Source organism: Cyrtonyx montezumae, unplaced genomic scaffold (genome assembly GCF_038088225.1).
Source record: "Cyrtonyx montezumae isolate F1298 unplaced genomic scaffold, pur_monq_1.0 scaffold_8, whole genome shotgun sequence".
In the NCBI taxonomy this organism is placed as follows: domain Eukaryota; kingdom Metazoa; phylum Chordata; class Aves; order Galliformes; family Odontophoridae; genus Cyrtonyx; species Cyrtonyx montezumae.
In genome coordinates, this window is record NW_027072089.1 from 107953380 (window position 1) to 107970945 (window position 17566).

The following is a 17566-nucleotide window of genomic DNA, read 5'->3' on the forward strand; positions in this document are numbered from 1 at the left end:
CACCTTTATTTATATCTTTGGAGAGTGTGAAACATTTTTTTTGTCATGTTTCAAGAAAACGTTTTGGTTTCTATCATATTTCTACTGTCTGCCATTGCTCATTTTAGGAAGCAATTGGAAAGAAACAAGTTATCCCTTCTTTTCTTACCCCTTTTTTTAATATCTACCAGGAATGTTGCAGATTATTCTCTGAATTTCAAGGTAGTCTATTTCAAGTTAGTCTGTTCTGTAGCTGCAGTCATAATGTTGAGCATTGTTCACTGGACAGTTGAGAAATATGACAAACATGCCACATCTAGTTCCCTTTCATTTTCTGTCTTTTGGGAGAATCTTTTAGACCTAGTAGAATTTTGTGTGTCCTTTGAATGAATACGTGGGAACAAACATGGTTTTATAATTCATAATACTGTTATCCATTGTGATCTTGATTTGCTTGTTAAAGAAACTGGGAAAAAATCTGAATGAGCTGGGTATGAAGAAAAGGGATGGCTATCCCCTGCCAGAGATCCAGTTGAATGTCACCACGAAGAATTATTCTGAGAGATGCAAGGAGTGGCTTACAGAGTAAATGGACAATATATTATGGAAGGGCTCACATCTATCTTGATGCTCACAATGGGTGGCTTACGATTCATCGATTTGGATCTTTCTTAATTCAAAATTTTCACTTAATTCAAAATTTTCTTTGGTGACTCTTTGAACTGTAAGCCTAACATGTAGGGCTGAATATAGAGTTGAGTAGCACTTCAACAGATTAATTTGAGTTCAGGAACTGTGTGGTGAGCATATGATAAGCAATACAATAAAAAATACTATAAGATTTACTAAATTGGATAACTGGAACCTGAGCACACTTTTGTCCTTTGTTTCTGTCATCTTTCAACTTATTTTCAAAGCTTTCTCATTAGTACTTCACTTCTTTGTGATGTACTCACATCCTGTGTCCGTGAAAATGGTAGAAGAGCCGATGGATAGACTGATAATTCCCAGTGAGAGCAGGATTTCAGCTCTATGCAGTAAATGAGGTCTAGGGCCACTCACTGAACCACTTGAAGAAAACAAAACATTGAACAATTGCTCATTAAGTGAATGTTGTCCATCTTGTGGATAGAACAAAGACAGAGTCTTTCAGGAAAAATAAGAGCATATTTTAAATGTGTATTCTTAAAAATGTTAAATTCAGGTATTTCCTGTTTTCAAGAACTTGATCTACAATTTCAGTGTTCTTTTAGTACTGGATGTTTCTGTATTTAGCACATACGTACAGAGATTTGTTCCAGTTTGACAGTACTTCACATGTTGTTTAGTGGTTGATTAGCATAATCACTGTGTGATTATTTCTCACTAGCCTTAGCATATGCAAATTTTTGTCTTTTGACTGACAACCACTATTAGAGTATACAGATTTGCATAATTGCTATGTGGTTACAGTATTTCTGCACAATACCTCTGTGAATGCAAATCCTTTTCCTCTGACTGGTTTCTCTGTATTAAAACAGTATGCCAGAAATGCTGCTGCTGCCTCAGCACCTCATTGCCAAGTGAAAATGTCCACAAGAAGAAAGGAAAAAAATAAAAACAAAGCAAGAGAAAAGTGCTAGACTTGTATTAGAAGGGTTACTACACAACTGCTACAATTTAAGAAAGAAAATAAAATGCTTACATTTACCTATTTATTCTCCTGTTGAAATCTTGTTCAGAATGAATTCACAAATACTACTATGCAAATTACATATAGAAGTTACATTGGGAAATGTTTAGAGGGGTTTGTTTTAGAAAAGTATCTTTTCTTAAATATTGTATATTAAAATTGTTGCAGGTAATTCTTATGAATTATTTTACATTTAACTAGGTTGAGTAGTATTTCTGTTTTATATCCATCAAAAACATCAGGATACTTCTACCCTTATTCATTGGTAAGAGCAGAAATAGTAGACACTAAGATATGAATGCTGATTCCAATTCAATGCGTAACTATTCATATAGGACAATACTGAATAAAGTGGTTACGAATGGATAAACCATCGGTGGTAGAACATTTAGAACAAGTATTTTAATCATTTGGTATCGTATTCTACTTTCACATGAAACCGAAGTATTGTTGAATGTCCATTTTTGTGATTATTTTCATTAAGCTGGTCCCATCCATCTTTTTGAGTTGTGACCTTTGGTTAGTTTATAGAATTCTTATTCACAGAGTAAAGTGATGTCAGAGTAAGACCTAGACTGCTATTGCTAACAGTAGGCTTCAATTCTTATGTATATTTGACATTCTGTATTTTCATATGTTCAAATAATTGAGCTGTTGTTGAACTGTTCTCTTTCTGATTTGGACATCAGTATATTAAGAATGCATCATATAGATCGCAAGTGAAATGGAAAGCATCAGATATAATTTGTTTACACTACATGGGTTTTTTGAATATGTACAGTTTCAGGAGATCTGAGATGGATGTTCACATGGGAATTCAACTACACTGTGTGACACCAAGTGAGTCAAATGCTTAAGTTTAATCTTTGAAGAAAACTTGTACAATTTTTTTCCACCCTGTATGTGTGGCCTTGAGCATGTCCTGGAAAACATGGTGCTCTACTCAGTTGAACAATATTCATAGTATAGACACTATACATGGGCTGTATAAGGCTGAATATGAAGCAGATCTCCAAAGCATCAATTTCTACATTAAATATATATATAAATAAAAATAGTATAATAGAATGTGATGTCTTATAACAATGTGGCATCTCTATCATTGATCAGCATGACTGTAAAAAAAAAATTATTTCAGTTCTTAATGCTGCTGAGATCATAGGGAAGAAAGAAGTGATCAGTTGTTATTTGGAAATAGTAAAATTATGCCCAGAGCATTTCCATATAAAAATATCCTCCAGCTATAAATGATAGTGACATTACATGGATGAGGGAATGTACTAAAGCTAATCATATACTAAGTTTCATGCCTGTAGCTTTAGTAGAAACATAAAAGAGTATTAACTAATATGTCAAAATTATAAGTCAGGAGGCAGTTTTGCATTTGAACAGTTTTGCACTAAAAGTACAACAATCATGCAGTACTAAGAATGGGTTATGTTCTGTAGATGATGTAGTAAAGCATAAATGATCTACTCTATGTAAGAATTGTGTTCTGTTTTACTTAGTAAGGCATTGTGCAGATGATTGATACGGATTTTAAGTTGTTTTTAATGGCCTTATTAGTTTCACCATTTGTTGGGACATAAGAGAATAAGTAAAAGAAGTTCTCACTATCTTTTTTTTTTCTTAAGAATTTTACTATCAAGAACTTCACATAACAGCTCACATGTGGAGACGTTAATAATTTGTCTGCAAGTGCAGTAATAGTGTAGCTGTTTAACTTAGGCTCTTACAATTAAACTTACCTGTAGAAATGCAGACCTACAGTAAGAATCACTATTCAGAAAATCATTTATTTAAGTTCATTTTCATTGTTACACGGCATTCTATCTGGATTTTAAGAAACTTGGTGGTTTATGGGAGATGTTTGATTCTGCAAGCTTTGTACAAAAGCTACGTCTTTCATCTACAGACTCCAAAGTACAGAATTCTTTTGCACTCGATGAGAAGCACAAGAACAAAGAATGTGGCTAAGGCTATTGGGCTTACAGGTTTGAATTTGAAGCAATCAAGCAAAACCAAATGAGAGTAGTAATATAAATGCTAGAAAATGAAACGAGAAACAAGGTTCTGCCATGCTCTCAGTTCAAGTCTGGATTTTGCTGAAGTATGGTAGACTTAACCGAATGGTTTTGGGAAAATAGTATGTGATCAAGGAAAGCAAACAATATAATGTTGCCAGAATTTTCTGTTTGAATAATTATTGCTAAAAACTATAACTAAAAAAAGTCAACATTGCTGTGCATTTTATGTATTGGAAACAAAAGTAAATTTAATGAAATATTCATTGCTCAAGCGAACAATTATTTTGGGGTTTGCAGTGAACCTTGAACAATGTGCTATCCCTGGATTGTACACAAGGAAATTTTGACGCAGACTGTGTTACATATTAAGAGACGCTGAGTGCTGGATAATGGGGAAGAAAAACACAGTGAACACATCAAATATAGAATCATAGACTCACCAAGGATGGAAAAGACCTACAAGATCATCCAGTCCAACCATCTATCACCAGTATTTCTCATTAAACCAAGTCCATCAACATAATGTCAAAACATATCCTCTTAGCATTGTAACTTGTAATGAAAATAACATGGCGAGTGGAAATAAAGGGATATCCTACAAACTTTGCTCTGCTGCGCAGCAGTGACAGCTGAATCGTAATCTTTCATGTAATTGCAAGACTCTCAATCTTTTGCTGTAAATGGAGTAAATTTGATCAGTTGCATCTAAGAAATAGAAATGCAGTGATTGCAACGGTGCTCTAATAATAAGTGAAAAGCAGATTTTAATGAAGTTTACTATGCTAACTTTTATTTTGAAAGCAAATACCATTTACATAAGTCAAAGTACAATTTATACACGCAATCAGGAATGCTCTGTGAGCGTAGAAGTACTTTGAGATTTTCTTAAGTATCTCTATGCTTACTGATTATCTCAGCTACATGATATTATTTCCCTCTTTATGCATCACTGAAATCCCTGCTCTCTATTTTCCTCACAATCGACTTTTTCTTTTTGTTCCTCTGACTGTCAGCAGGGCTCCCCTTTGTCTACTAGAGTCTTTGGGATCCTAGTGCTTATCATGCTACACCTTTCACTTCTCTTAAATTTCTTGCATAAAACTTCTGAAAGCTTATCTGGTGCTTTTGGATGTTTATTTGAAATTTACAGATTGGTAGTATTTCCCAAATGAACTCTTCAGGAAAAAATAACATTGTTAAGTAGCATTCCAGTATTCTGACCCAGCTTTTATTAGGATCTGTTCTGTTTGGAAGTTAGTTCTGCTTTGCAGTATCAAAGAGCAATTGGCAGAGAAGGGATTTTTTTCTTTGAAGCAGCTTTTCTTAATCATCTTGGAGGCTGTCCAGAACAATTCTTATAGAGCCACAAACACAAATCACCCAGTTCACAATAAGGCCATGTAGCTGTATATCTAAAAGTCTACATCTTTAGAAAGAGAAATGAAAATGTCCAGATGGATTAATGTTATCAGTAGATAAACTAAAGAAAATATGTGGTGCGTTAAGAAAGAAATTCCACGTTTTTCCATAAGTCCAAAATAAAATTAAATACAAAAAAGACCAACTACCCTATGTATTAACATTTTTTCCTTCAGTTCTGACGAGTTATTTGTTTTGTTCTCAACCTCTAAGCATTAGTTCCACAAGAAATCCAATTCCATTTGAACCCAGAATTCTTTCTGTGAACACAGATAATTCCAACTATAGATTTATTTGATATGGCATATTAGCTATAGTAAAATTTTTCATGCCACTCTTTAAGTGCTATTTAGTTGGCTAATTTTAAGTGGCAATGTGGCATTTTTGTAGGTTGCTGGGGTCTTTACATAAGTCACCTTTCACTAAATAGTAGATAAATATTTAAAATTTGTGGTTAATATCAAACTTTTCTGTCATACAGAACCAGAAGACTGATGCAATAATGGAAAAAGCATAGCAGGAAAGGACTAGCTCTAAGGAATAAAGGTGTGGAAAGACAAATAATTAAAACTGGGTCAAGAAAAAACCGGGCCCTATTTTAAAAAAAAAAATCTAAAAGGGTACTTTGCTACCCATCAACACACAAGGTATTTGGAATGACATACAGGAGCTGCTTTAGTGAATAACTTGGTGATAAAGGATAGAACTGTAATGTGAACTTTTAACATAACATCTGCTATGTAATCAGAACCTAAGTATATATCATCCTGGAGTAGGTGATCCAGTTAAGAAGTTAATGTTTTCACTTATCTAGACCTCAGCGTAACTGAGCTGAGCTCTCCCAGGGCACTCAGGAAAAATTATGAGATTAGAGGTCAGATTTTTTAAACACTCTTAGAGTGTTTGTGAGATAATGTGTCAGAGTTTAACAAGTTAACCGAAGGCTGAACTAATAGTATTGCAGAACTGCAGTTAAGAAGGTAAAAGTAAACAGGTACACTGGATCAAAGAATACACGACGTGTTGTTGCCATATATTGATTTAATCATATATCTAAGCTTGAGGTTTCACTCTGTGTTCTAATACCAACAAAGAAACAATGCAGAAGTTTCTTAAAAATTTAAGCTTAACTTCTTGAAGTTTTCACAGCTATAAAATAGTGTTGGTTAAGATCCGCTCTTGTTCTTGTGTTGAAAGTCCCAAGGTATGGGTAATATTAGTTCTATTGGCATACAATGTCACCTCTTGAATAATGGAGCAATTGAAAAAAAGATAAGCTGTTACTGTCTATTTACTTTCTTATGTGGTTTTTGTCTTTTGGGCCCCTACAATAGTAATTTTGGGCCACAGGCTTTGTTAAAGATTGGGTTACAAAGTAAAATGAGTACCCTAAGCATGTGTTTTTGTCATGGCAGAAAGTTTTCACATTGTCTTACAGAGCATGTAACAAGGTTTTAGAACTCAATATTATATGATTTAAGTCATTGTTGAATTTTTTTGTATTATTTAAGTATGCCTAGTTTCTAGGTGGGAATAGTATTCAGTTGTGCTGGTGGTTTTACAAATAATATTTTTAAATCTTTCTATAAAACTCTGTAGTTTGAATTGATTTTTTTTAATTGATCTGGTTTTCTTTTCAATAGTAACTAGTTTAAGCCCATGACCCACTTCATATCTGACGCTTAACAGATGTCATATGACACACCATTTCTCTAGTGAGCTGTTTTGGACTCTGTAATAGAGGCCATGACTGTCTACCATTACAGCTTCTGTGAATCATTGATTACTCTGAGAGAAAGCTGTGATTCTTTATCGAATAGCCCTTTGCTAAGTGACCCAAAGAAGTGAATAATGGAAACATGGACATAGAAAAGGTGCTTTGTTCTCCAGGCACATACAAATTAAGCTGTCTGATACTGTCAGACAATTGCTTAGTTGTATTTGTTTCGTGTAAAGAAAATAAATTCAAAGATTAAAAAAAAATAGTGGCTTTACAAAATTGCTGAAAAGCTCTTACAAGGTTTTAAAAGTAGTTGTGAAGAGCTTATTGTGAAAAAAGACAAATTATTTTGGCCAATAATTCTGGGGAAGCTGATCTCAGTCATGTAAGTGAAAACTTCTGAGTAGCCTTAGTGAAGATCTGCCAAAATTGTCCATTTTTTTTTTTTTTTTTTTTTTACAGGATCCTGACTCGCATGCATTGCCAGATCAATTTTCTGGTGGAGATTTTTTCAGAATAATGTTTTTCATCAAAGTCAAAATTCATCATTAAAGTAGGGCTTACTCGAAAGAAATAGTTTAATCTTAATCACTGTGAAAATAATCATTGGAGGGTTTGAAATTTTCTTTCTTTTTTCTTTTTTGTAGAATTTCATTTATTAAAATAGATCATTTATTGGTTCCTGGTGTATATATGTATTTTTTTTCATAATACTGAGTTATTTTTTAATTACTTGTACCTACTATGCCTTCACATTTCCATTGATCATTTTCTTAGTTATTTTTTTGGAACATTCTTATTTAAATAACTAACTTTTCTATGGCATAAAAATATGTGTCAGCTGTTTTTGGGCTGGTTTGTCCCGGTTCTGTGATGATTTGGGTAAGAGACCCACACCCTGGGAAGGGAAAGGGAAAAGGGAGATGGGCCTAAAACCAAAACAGCGGCAACAATCTGAGGAGGAAAGCTAATTTACTAAACAAGACATCAGAATGCAAAATAACACAGTATAATTGTAATTGAAGCTTATAAATCAAATAAAATGAGCAAGAGAGCGTCCAGTAAAACGAAGGCCTTACACTAAACATTGCAGGCGAGACGGGTAGTGAGCATCTGCTGCTGGGTAAATCCAAAAGGGAAGAGACTGGCATAGAGCTAAGGATATGCATTTCTAAATAACCTAACTGCATTTTTCTTTGTTTCTCTCTGCATTACCTTTTCATAAAACTGCATTTAAAATAAATATTATTAATAAATACTTTTCTCTAGTATGGAATATAGTTTGGAATGATGTGCTATCTCTTTTACAAATATAGTAAACATAAAATATGGTGAAACAGCAAAAGCTTTTATATTTCCTTGTATTCTTTCTCTACAGATGGACCCAATTCAGAAAGCCGTAATAAATCATACATTTGGGGTTCCTCTTCCTCATCGAAGAAAGCAAATCATATCATGCAACATTTGCCAGCTGAGATTTAATTCTGATGTAAGTCAATCATTTTGTATCAGATTAGAAATATGTACTTATCTTCTCGGATGTACCATAATTTGCATAAACTGAACCTAAATGAAATGTTATGATTTCAGTTTGTGGTTAAGCAGATGACAAGGCTGTAGAATGCTTCAAAAAAACACTATTATTTGATAGTGTTTATATACCAGGCCAAATTTTCCCTGTGGATGTCTCTCTTTAAGTTCATCAACTTCAGTTTTGCTGCATGGACTAAAAATAGGAAAACTGATTGATCCATTACTTGCTAGTAACTCTGAAATATTTTCTGGGTCCTAATTATTCTGCCAGCCCTGGATGTAGTTGCTTTTTCTTCCTAAAAATATTAGAAGTTATTCAGATGTGCCTCCTCATAAATTTACCTTCCATTTTCAGTTCTTACAAAAACCACTTTCTAGCCAGAATTGTCTTTTAATACTTCTGTCTTGACAGTATGATGTTAACAGTAAAATAATAATAGATGCAGGTAATTTTTCTCTGTTGGCTACTACCCTGCTTTCCCTCATTCCTCCAAAAATTAAATATAACAATCTGAATTGGAAATGGTCTTTAATATACAGAGAACACTCACTGCGACTACGCAAGTAATCTGTTCTGTAGTATTCCTTGCCAAAGAATACATGTTCTGTCACAAAAAGACCTCTCGGAATTTAATTACTTTATTTTCTTCTCCACCGAAATTGTTTGTGCAGAAACAATCTGACATTGTGCAAGACACTGTCTTCTGCTATTCTAATCTTCTATTACGTGGGCATTGCTGGTGGCAACTTATATTCGCCTTCCAAATGTCTTTCAGTTATTACCTGTTTTGCTGATTTATATGCGGAAGTTATATTTGTCAAAACAAAAATGTTTGAATTTAAAGTGGTGTCCTACCCAATTTCATTCACAAGGCTCCTTCCTCATGCTAGTCATATGAAGAAGTGAAAGAACTCTTTTGTGCAGCTATTTCTTTGTAGGCAGCTCCTTATGATCAGTTAATCATCTTATTTCTAGTTTATAAATTATTAGTCAAAGCCACAAACTTGTCAAAAATTTAAATGGAGCCTTGAAGCATTCTGTAACAGATTGGCTGCCTAAGTATTAAAATAATGCAGGTCTCTTCATTCCCCTCAGCTTTTAATGCTTAGAAAATATTTTAACGAGATCTCAGTCATGAGTTTCAGACCAGTGGGAATCGCATATTTAACCTTCACTCAGGACTCTAGATATCCTAATTCGTGGACTAAGTGGTCACCTTTCTCTTATAACATTGACAGTATTCTCAAACAGGGATGCAGTATCTGGAGCTGTTGTGATTCTCACAGAAAAAAACTAGGGGATTCAAATTACGCTCTTCCATTTAGAAGCTAAATGCTAGAACTATGACTGCAAATATTGAGCCATTCACAATAGGTCTTTGACAGGCAGCACTTTTAAGGGATGGTGGAGGCTTTTGGGCCACAGCAGATCCCACTGACTGAGCAGCCTCTTATTGCTCATAGTTTTCAGCTTCATCTTTGGGAAGAGCACATCAGGCTGAATGTATCCTCAAAAGACACCGAACACCTCATACCAAAATGAAACATCTTGTAGAAGGAATACCATTTGTTAGTCAGAAAAAGATAGAGGCAAAAGTTCGGTTGAACATGTCATTAGGCTGATTTAGTCATTACCAGATGCATAAGTTGGACTGATACATGGAGTAGAACATTTTCCAGCTGACAAGATGTAGGCATTTTCCAGAAGAAGGTGAAATAAACAATTTTCTACGCTGAAAGAAACACAGTTATTAGTGAACACTGATACTTCTGACTCAGAGGACTGGAATGCCCCCATGCTGTTCTTCACTTGATGCTCTTAAAAAGGATTCCCCCTGTACTCAGCTCTGGTGCGGCCGCACCTCGAGTACTGTGTTCAGTTTTGGGCCCCTCACTACAAGAAGGACATTGAGGCCCTGGAGCGTGTTCAGAGAAGGGCAACAAAACTGGTGAGGGGTCTTGAGCATAAGTCTTATGAGGAGCGGCTGAGGGAGCTGGGATTGTTTAGTCTGGAGAAGAGGAGGCTCAGAGGAGACCTTATTGCACTCTACCACTTCCTGAAGGGGGGTTGTGGTGAGGAGGGGGTGGGCCTCTTCTCCCTGATAAATAATGACAGGACGAGAGGGAATGGCCACAAGTTGTGCCGGGGAAGATTTAGGTTAGATTTGAGGAAAGATTTTTTCTCTGGAAGAGTGGTCAGGCACTGGAATGGCCTGCCTAGGGAGGTGGTTGAGGCACCATCCCTAGCGCTGTTCAAGAAGCATTTAGATGAGGTGCTAAGGGATTTGATTTAGTAGTTCAGTGGGTAGGGATGGTGACAGGAGGATGGTTGGACTAGATGATCTTGTAGGTCCTTTCCAACCTAATGAGCCTATGAACCTATTCCAAAGTATAGAGGGGAGAGTGGCCATTTTTGGAGATATCTACAATACCTAAAAAACAACAACAAAGCACAGTTTAAGGAGAAACCTCTTCATTTAGACTATTTGCAGTAAAAAAAAAACTCTTGGAAAAACGGCTGTGACGACGATATTTAATTGTCCTTTCACACCTTCAAGTCTAAGAGGCTTGAATGCTGCTTTGCCAAAGCTGTTCAGTGGAAGTTTGTTCTAACCTAATTTTTAAAGCATCCCTAGAGTTTCTGTTGAATGGAGGGGGTGGAATTCCAAATGTTGCCCAGTGATTAACCTGGGAAAGTATCTGTCCCTCTTTTCTTAAACACCCAGAAGAGATTTGCAGATGTTTTTACTGCACTTTCTTCTCATTCCAGTGTGCATAGTTATTACCACTGACATTCACAGAGTGCTCTGCTGAGGCTTTTCAAGAAATAATATGTAGTCAGTGCTGCTGCAGGTTTAGAATTCAATGTGAGTGGAATAGGGATAGCTAAGTACCTCAGTTGCTTGGGTAAAATGACTACCACTTTTTTTTGTGGTAAAAAAAATGTGCAGATTCAATGTGAAGACTTAAAGATTGAAAAAAAGTTATTGGCTATCAATTTTTGGTAATTAAACTATATGACTGACAGTCATACATTGCAATTTTTTTCTTAGTATTATGGAAAGCTTTTAGTTTACTGAATGTTCCCACCTTTCATTATCATCATACTTTGTTGAACACGAATTAAAATACTGAGAAAAATAAACAGCTTTTCTGTTTATAAACCTAGAGTTTTGTGTCTGTTCTACAGATGCATCTTTATTCTTAGATGCTGGAGATAGGATTAACCAGAGAATAATGAATAGAAACTGCATTTACCAACAGCACAACAGTATTATGAAAATGTTTACATTAAAAGTGGTCTGTGAATTTTTCATTTTTGTAGAGAATACTGAATTTTCTTCCCTTTGATACAGATTTCTTTCAGTACAGAAGAGCTTTTTTTCTGGTTACAAAGTATTAGAATTACATTTTAGAGAAAAATGAGAAAGGCACTACAATAGTCTAAAATCATTTAGTTTCTTTCTAAAGGAGTTATCTGTAAATCTCAATGACAGCTGTGTATTCAATATTTCTTTTTAAAATAAATCTCATATGAGGAAAGGGAGGAATGTGCAAGTAACCAAAGCCTCTCTGTGCCGAGAAAAAAAACCAAAACAAAACATAACACTAGAATAGCAGACGTAGGTTCTGTGGAATCTATTTCAAGCAGTGACTTTTAAACTATTTTTTTATTTATTTTTCATTGAGGGAGATCTACATATTGCTTTTACTTTTATATTGTGCAGCTAGCACAGGGCAAAACATTTAAGTATGTGCTTAGCTGGAAGTGTGTGTGTTGCCTTTTAGATTTTTCTAGTTGTTCAGTGCTATTTTGCTAATTTAGAAAAATGGTTAATATCTGGTTTTGAATAAATATTAAACATTTGCAGTAAGCATCCTAAAAATAAATTCCAGCTAACCTGAGTAGGGTAGTTCATGAGGTATCCCTGCAGGTAGATGTTGGAGTAAATACTCTGCTAATGCAAGAACTCACTAAACACAAACACCATGATCTGGGAAAAAAAGAAACAAACTGAAAAACAAACAAACAAGACCAATTTACTAAATTTTCACCATTTTTTTTAATCTAGGGAAGGTAATAAAGTGATAAGAAGCAGCCAACATGAATTTGTTAGGAACAAATCACATCAAACCATTCTAATTATCACCTTTGACAGGGTAACTGATCTAACTGATAATGGAGAGTAAGTAGATGTGATATAATTTGGCTTTAATAAGTGTTGATATAAGGTTGTCACAGGGAATCAAAAGTAAGTAGGGAAATATGGTCCAGGTAAAATTGCTAAAATCTAGTTGTATAGCAGATTGAAAAATTGTTCTGAGAGTAGTTGTTGATTGTTTTCTGTCAAAACAGAAGAACTGTACAAGTCAGGATCTGCAGGAGTCTGTTCCACACTTGCTACTAGTCTACATTTTCATTAACTATGTGTCTAAAAGAATAGAGAGTACACATATTGGGACTGTAAATGACATCAAAATGGACTGTGGCTGGTACCTGATGAAAGGTGGCAAGTTCAGGATTGTATTGCAAAATAATTTTTCTGATTTGTAGAAAGCTAATTGTCCAATTCATTGCACCTTTATAGCTTTCTGCACGATATTGCATAGCATGAAACATCCCCTTGGCCAGTTCAAGCCAGCTCCATCCCCTGCTGCTGTGCCATAATGGCAGTGACTCCCTCTAAGAGGCCCAGCCCCATGCATGCACCCATCACTCATGGGTGTTTTATTTACACTGTCTCAGCTGAGAGGAGGACACTTAGATATATATATAAATATATAATAAATATATATATGTGTCCTCCTCTCAGCTGAGACAGTGTAAACAAAATATATTTTTTAATTTAAATTCAATTTACTCTTAGATATTGTTTCATTTTAAAATGTATGTGGACAACTTTTTATGTAGGAAGTAACTTGATTTTTAATATTGCACCATCTTTCCTGGATTGCAAAATTCGATGTTAGGAGAAACACATACTGGTTTCAAATATGGAATTTCCCATGCCCTTCAGTTGAGATCAGAATGTGAATCAGAATTGAGCTTTTCCGTAGTTACTGGTTTATTATGTTCACTGGAGAAAAAAAAGTAGCAAGTAATCACAGAAAGCTATTAGTACTAAGACTTTCATAAGATATCTGGAATTTATATAAATTCATTATGGAAATCCTAAAGGACTGTTTAAAAACATTTTCAAGATGTTTTTGGCATTTGAAAACTCTAATCAAATAGCACATCATGTTTTAATCCAGCACTACATACATGACATATTAAAAAAAATATATATATATATATATATATTATTTTGTTCAGTTGGAAATTCATTGGATTATGTTTTTATAGGTCTAGGTTGCACATCTTAGAAGCATTACCTCCTCTTTCCTAGAATGTAGTTCTAAGTGTTGTGGCAGCAATGTAAATTAGTCAGGTTCTGTGCAGGCCCGATCTTTCCTGTAATAGAGAATTTGATTTTTTTCTTTTATAGTTTGAAAGAAAGTGTGTGTATATATATGTATATATATATATATACATATATATATATTTTTAATTTAAATTCCATTTACTCTTTGATATCTTTTCATTTTGAAATGTATGTGGGTAACTCTTATGTATGAAATAACTTGATTTTTAAATTAAGCAATCCAGAATAATCATAATTTTTCTCATAACCTATAGTATCTTAAAATAATTTTAAAATGCTTAATAGAAAACTAGGCATTTTCCTTTTGTTGTGTAAATTTTTTCCCTCCATAATTTTCACCTTCTATATAGTACTTTTATGCACCTTTACAACGTAAAAATAGAAATTAGTCATATTGATACAATACCTTCCTATTCAGTTTCTGAAATGTTGAGGAGTTGAACTTAGTTCAGACTGATATCCTGAGGATTCGGATATTTCCTTGACTGTTAGACATTGCATACAAACTGATATGCACTGCAAATACTTATTCAGTGTTCCACAAGCTATGGAGCAATCAGCACAAACTGTCCACTGAGCTTGGTACCTGTCTCCTCTTTTGTAATGAAAGCAATTATTTCTAGGAAATCTCTCTGTTGCTGCAGAACATGGACCAGCCCAGAGGTATTTGCCCCCTGAAATGTTGCATGAGAATAGAAAGTTGGCAGGGATGAGGAATATTTTTAAGTTATCAATCTTTAAATAAAACTACGCAAAACAAAAATATGGTCTGAATGTTAGCTGGTTAGTCTGTTGCTGAAGCAAAGGGATGGAGTCACATTAATATGACATCCATTATATTCACGCTATAAGGTTTGCTTACCTTCCAAAACCTTCCTTACTCTCCAGCCACATTTAGCAGAGGTAGCTGAGAAGGAAATCTCTAAATTCAGGAAAAAAGCGATGTATAATGCTTACAGCTCTCCCTCCGCAAGCACGAGTTATTGAGAAATGTCCAATATCTATGCCAGCTGCACATCATTCAGTATAGGAACATGATCCTGGAGAGGATAAATCATTCATCTGATGAACAGCTATTGCTGTGTTAGGATTAAAGGATGATACAGACCAGTCTCTTTATACTGCTTTTCATTCAAATTTGTCTAATCTTCATTCTTACCTCTTCTTGTCCTTCCAGGTTATTTTCATTTTCAAAGCACTCTCTTTCTTTGATAAAACAAATCAGTTCTGTAGAAGATTTGACATCTCTTGAAAATTACTTGAGTTTGCTAGAAATGTTCCGTAAATAGGTAACAGCTCTCTTTGATAGTCCTGTTAATAATTTGCAAAAGATTAATGACTAGTGCTCTGGCAGTGTTCTGACAAATTGGTTTAAAAGGTTTCTGCTCCTGGAACTGAAGTTAATGTTTGCCCTTTGGGGTCAACATCTAACTTATGCTTGAGCTTAGATCATTTTAGAGCTGCAAAGAGTAGCAGAGGTGAGAGTACTTAAGAGAAAAATTATGACAGAAAAGGAACCTTCCTCCTGTGTTTGAACACATCCATTCTTGTTATTGTCAGAAGTTTTCCTTTCCTAAAAAATGATTAAATTAGAATATCAAAATGTATCTGAAAAACAAGAGTTAAGGGGAGGAGGAAGGGGAGAGGAGCTCAAATGGTATGTATGTTGGATCCTAGATTTTCTAAAATCTGCTTTTGATGTCACAAGTGTGTATGTGTATTCTAAGATGAGTTGCAGGCAAATTATATATAATCTACTTGTGGTTTTAATTGATTGGGTTCTGTAGCTACATTATCTAGGTTACAGTAGCATCAGAAATATTTCATGTCTGCTGGAAGGTTTGGGAATCATTGTGAGAATGAGCTTCACATAATAGCATTGGACAAGAAGTGGGTAACTGGTTTCTTGTATGTCTTTGACTAGAAGTGTTGGAACAAATATAACAAATACTACTTACCAACCATGTATTGAAAAAGCTTTTAACTCTAGCTGAAATATACCATAATATTAATGAGGAAATTAGGACATAGAAATGTATAAAAGTGGGAATATGTTCTTTGTCTTGATTTTCTAACATGGTCCACTTATGCAAAAGACTGCCCATTTCAGCTGCAAGGAGAGAAACCTCAGTTTTATCATTTACTGGCATACACATATTTGTATATAAGGTATTTTTTCATGTCATCTTTCTCAGTCTGAATGTGAAGTAAATCAGTCAACAGTAATACACGACTGAAATTTAAGAACAACTCTGATGGCAATTCTTAGTAGAAAGCTTTTTCAATAAGCGAGTCACCTCTTGGAAGGAAAGGTTGTAAACTCTTTTCTGAACCATCTTTACCTAGCTTTGTTTGGTCTATTCTAATTTTTTGCTTAACATGTTTCTTTAAACATGATAAGAATTTATACAGTTGAGTATCTGATTATTGGATTATTATCTGATTTCTGGATTATTAATAATAGGTGCAAAAACTTTTAACAATAAAAATGACAAAATTCTATCTGTTTTCAGTCACCTATTGATGATTTCTTGAGAAATCTCTCACTTTATTAGGTACTGGTAAGGACGTAAGAAAGAAAAACATCAGGCTATATGTCAAAATCTGTTCCGAGAAAATGTGCAATTGTTTGTGATAGGGAAATATCTCCACCAAAATGAGTTAACTGAAACGTTTGTGGGGTATTTTTTTAATCCATAAAATTATTAATTAATTCTGATCATGTGTTAAAAGTAATTTTTTTTTTTTGCTTGACTTTAGTTCCTAAAACTCTTCCAAGAAGAGTAAAGTTTTTAAATAATACAGTATTTCTGGAGATTTTATTCTTTATTGTCAGATTGTGTTCTCTGGAATACCCTTAATATATTCTATATGCATCTGTGCAGCCATTTCTTGTAGTGAAAATATTTTATTTTGTGACAATTACCTTTAAACATAACTGCTCCTGAACAAATTCCACTTCTGAAACTACAAGCTTGACTTTCTCAACTCCTTGTTTCTTTTATCTCACATGTCTTTTGCTTGGAGATATCTTTTTTCCATGTGCTTACTCAGCTAACCGCTAGGAGTCTGATCCACTGAATGAGTGGAAATGCAACTCAATATCTGCTTTCAAGAGCCTTATACTGGAGTAAAAAAGTACTCTTTTAACTGTACCTTTGAGGGTGTATTGCCCCTACTCATGCATTTTTTTTTTAATCTCAATTGAAAATGAAGCCTTTAAGGTTTTAAAATTCCTAAAGTGCACTGCCTTCTTTTCAGGAAAGAATCCTATATGGCACTTATGCTGAACTTCCCTATGGTGTTTAAAAACCTTATTATGAATGTAAAATATGTATTGAATCAGAGGAAATGCTTTGTTGGTAAAGTGTACAGCTACTTTTTTATGTAATCATCTGATGGTTTGATCTAAAATTATGATTTTAAAAATAAAAGGTTTTACTCTGAGATCAATATAGATCTCATCATGTCATGGTGGAACAATGGAAATACAGATTCATTGTGAATTTACTAAATTCATTTATGTTAGCTGTTTTTGGATGGGCATAAATGTTTCTTTTTATCCTTTATAAAGGAGATTTTAGAAGGTAGTCTCTGAACAGGTTTAATCCTTTCCCAGCATAGCCTATTTTCTCTGCATCAGTGGACTTGTCATGATAATCAACTTTTTTTGTCCCAACCATCAATCACTACTGATTATAGATGGGGAATAGTTCTGTTCTGCTGATCAGCCCATCAGTGCACATAATGTTACATCTACAGACAAGTGGAAATCATCCCTCGATGGGAG

General features: G+C 34.4%; 1 protein-coding gene across 2 annotated transcripts in view; it reads left to right on the top strand.

The window, feature by feature from the left end:
* ZNF385D (zinc finger protein 385D) overlaps positions 1-17566 on the top strand; it is a 377949-nt gene that overhangs the window by 286455 nt on the left and 73928 nt on the right. For both annotated transcript variants that reach the window (XM_065753483.1, XM_065753484.1), the window contains exon 4: positions 8196-8306. In XM_065753483.1, coding sequence (XP_065609555.1) covers positions 8196-8306 — 111 coding nt within the window. The remainder of the gene's footprint in view (positions 1-8195; positions 8307-17566) is intronic.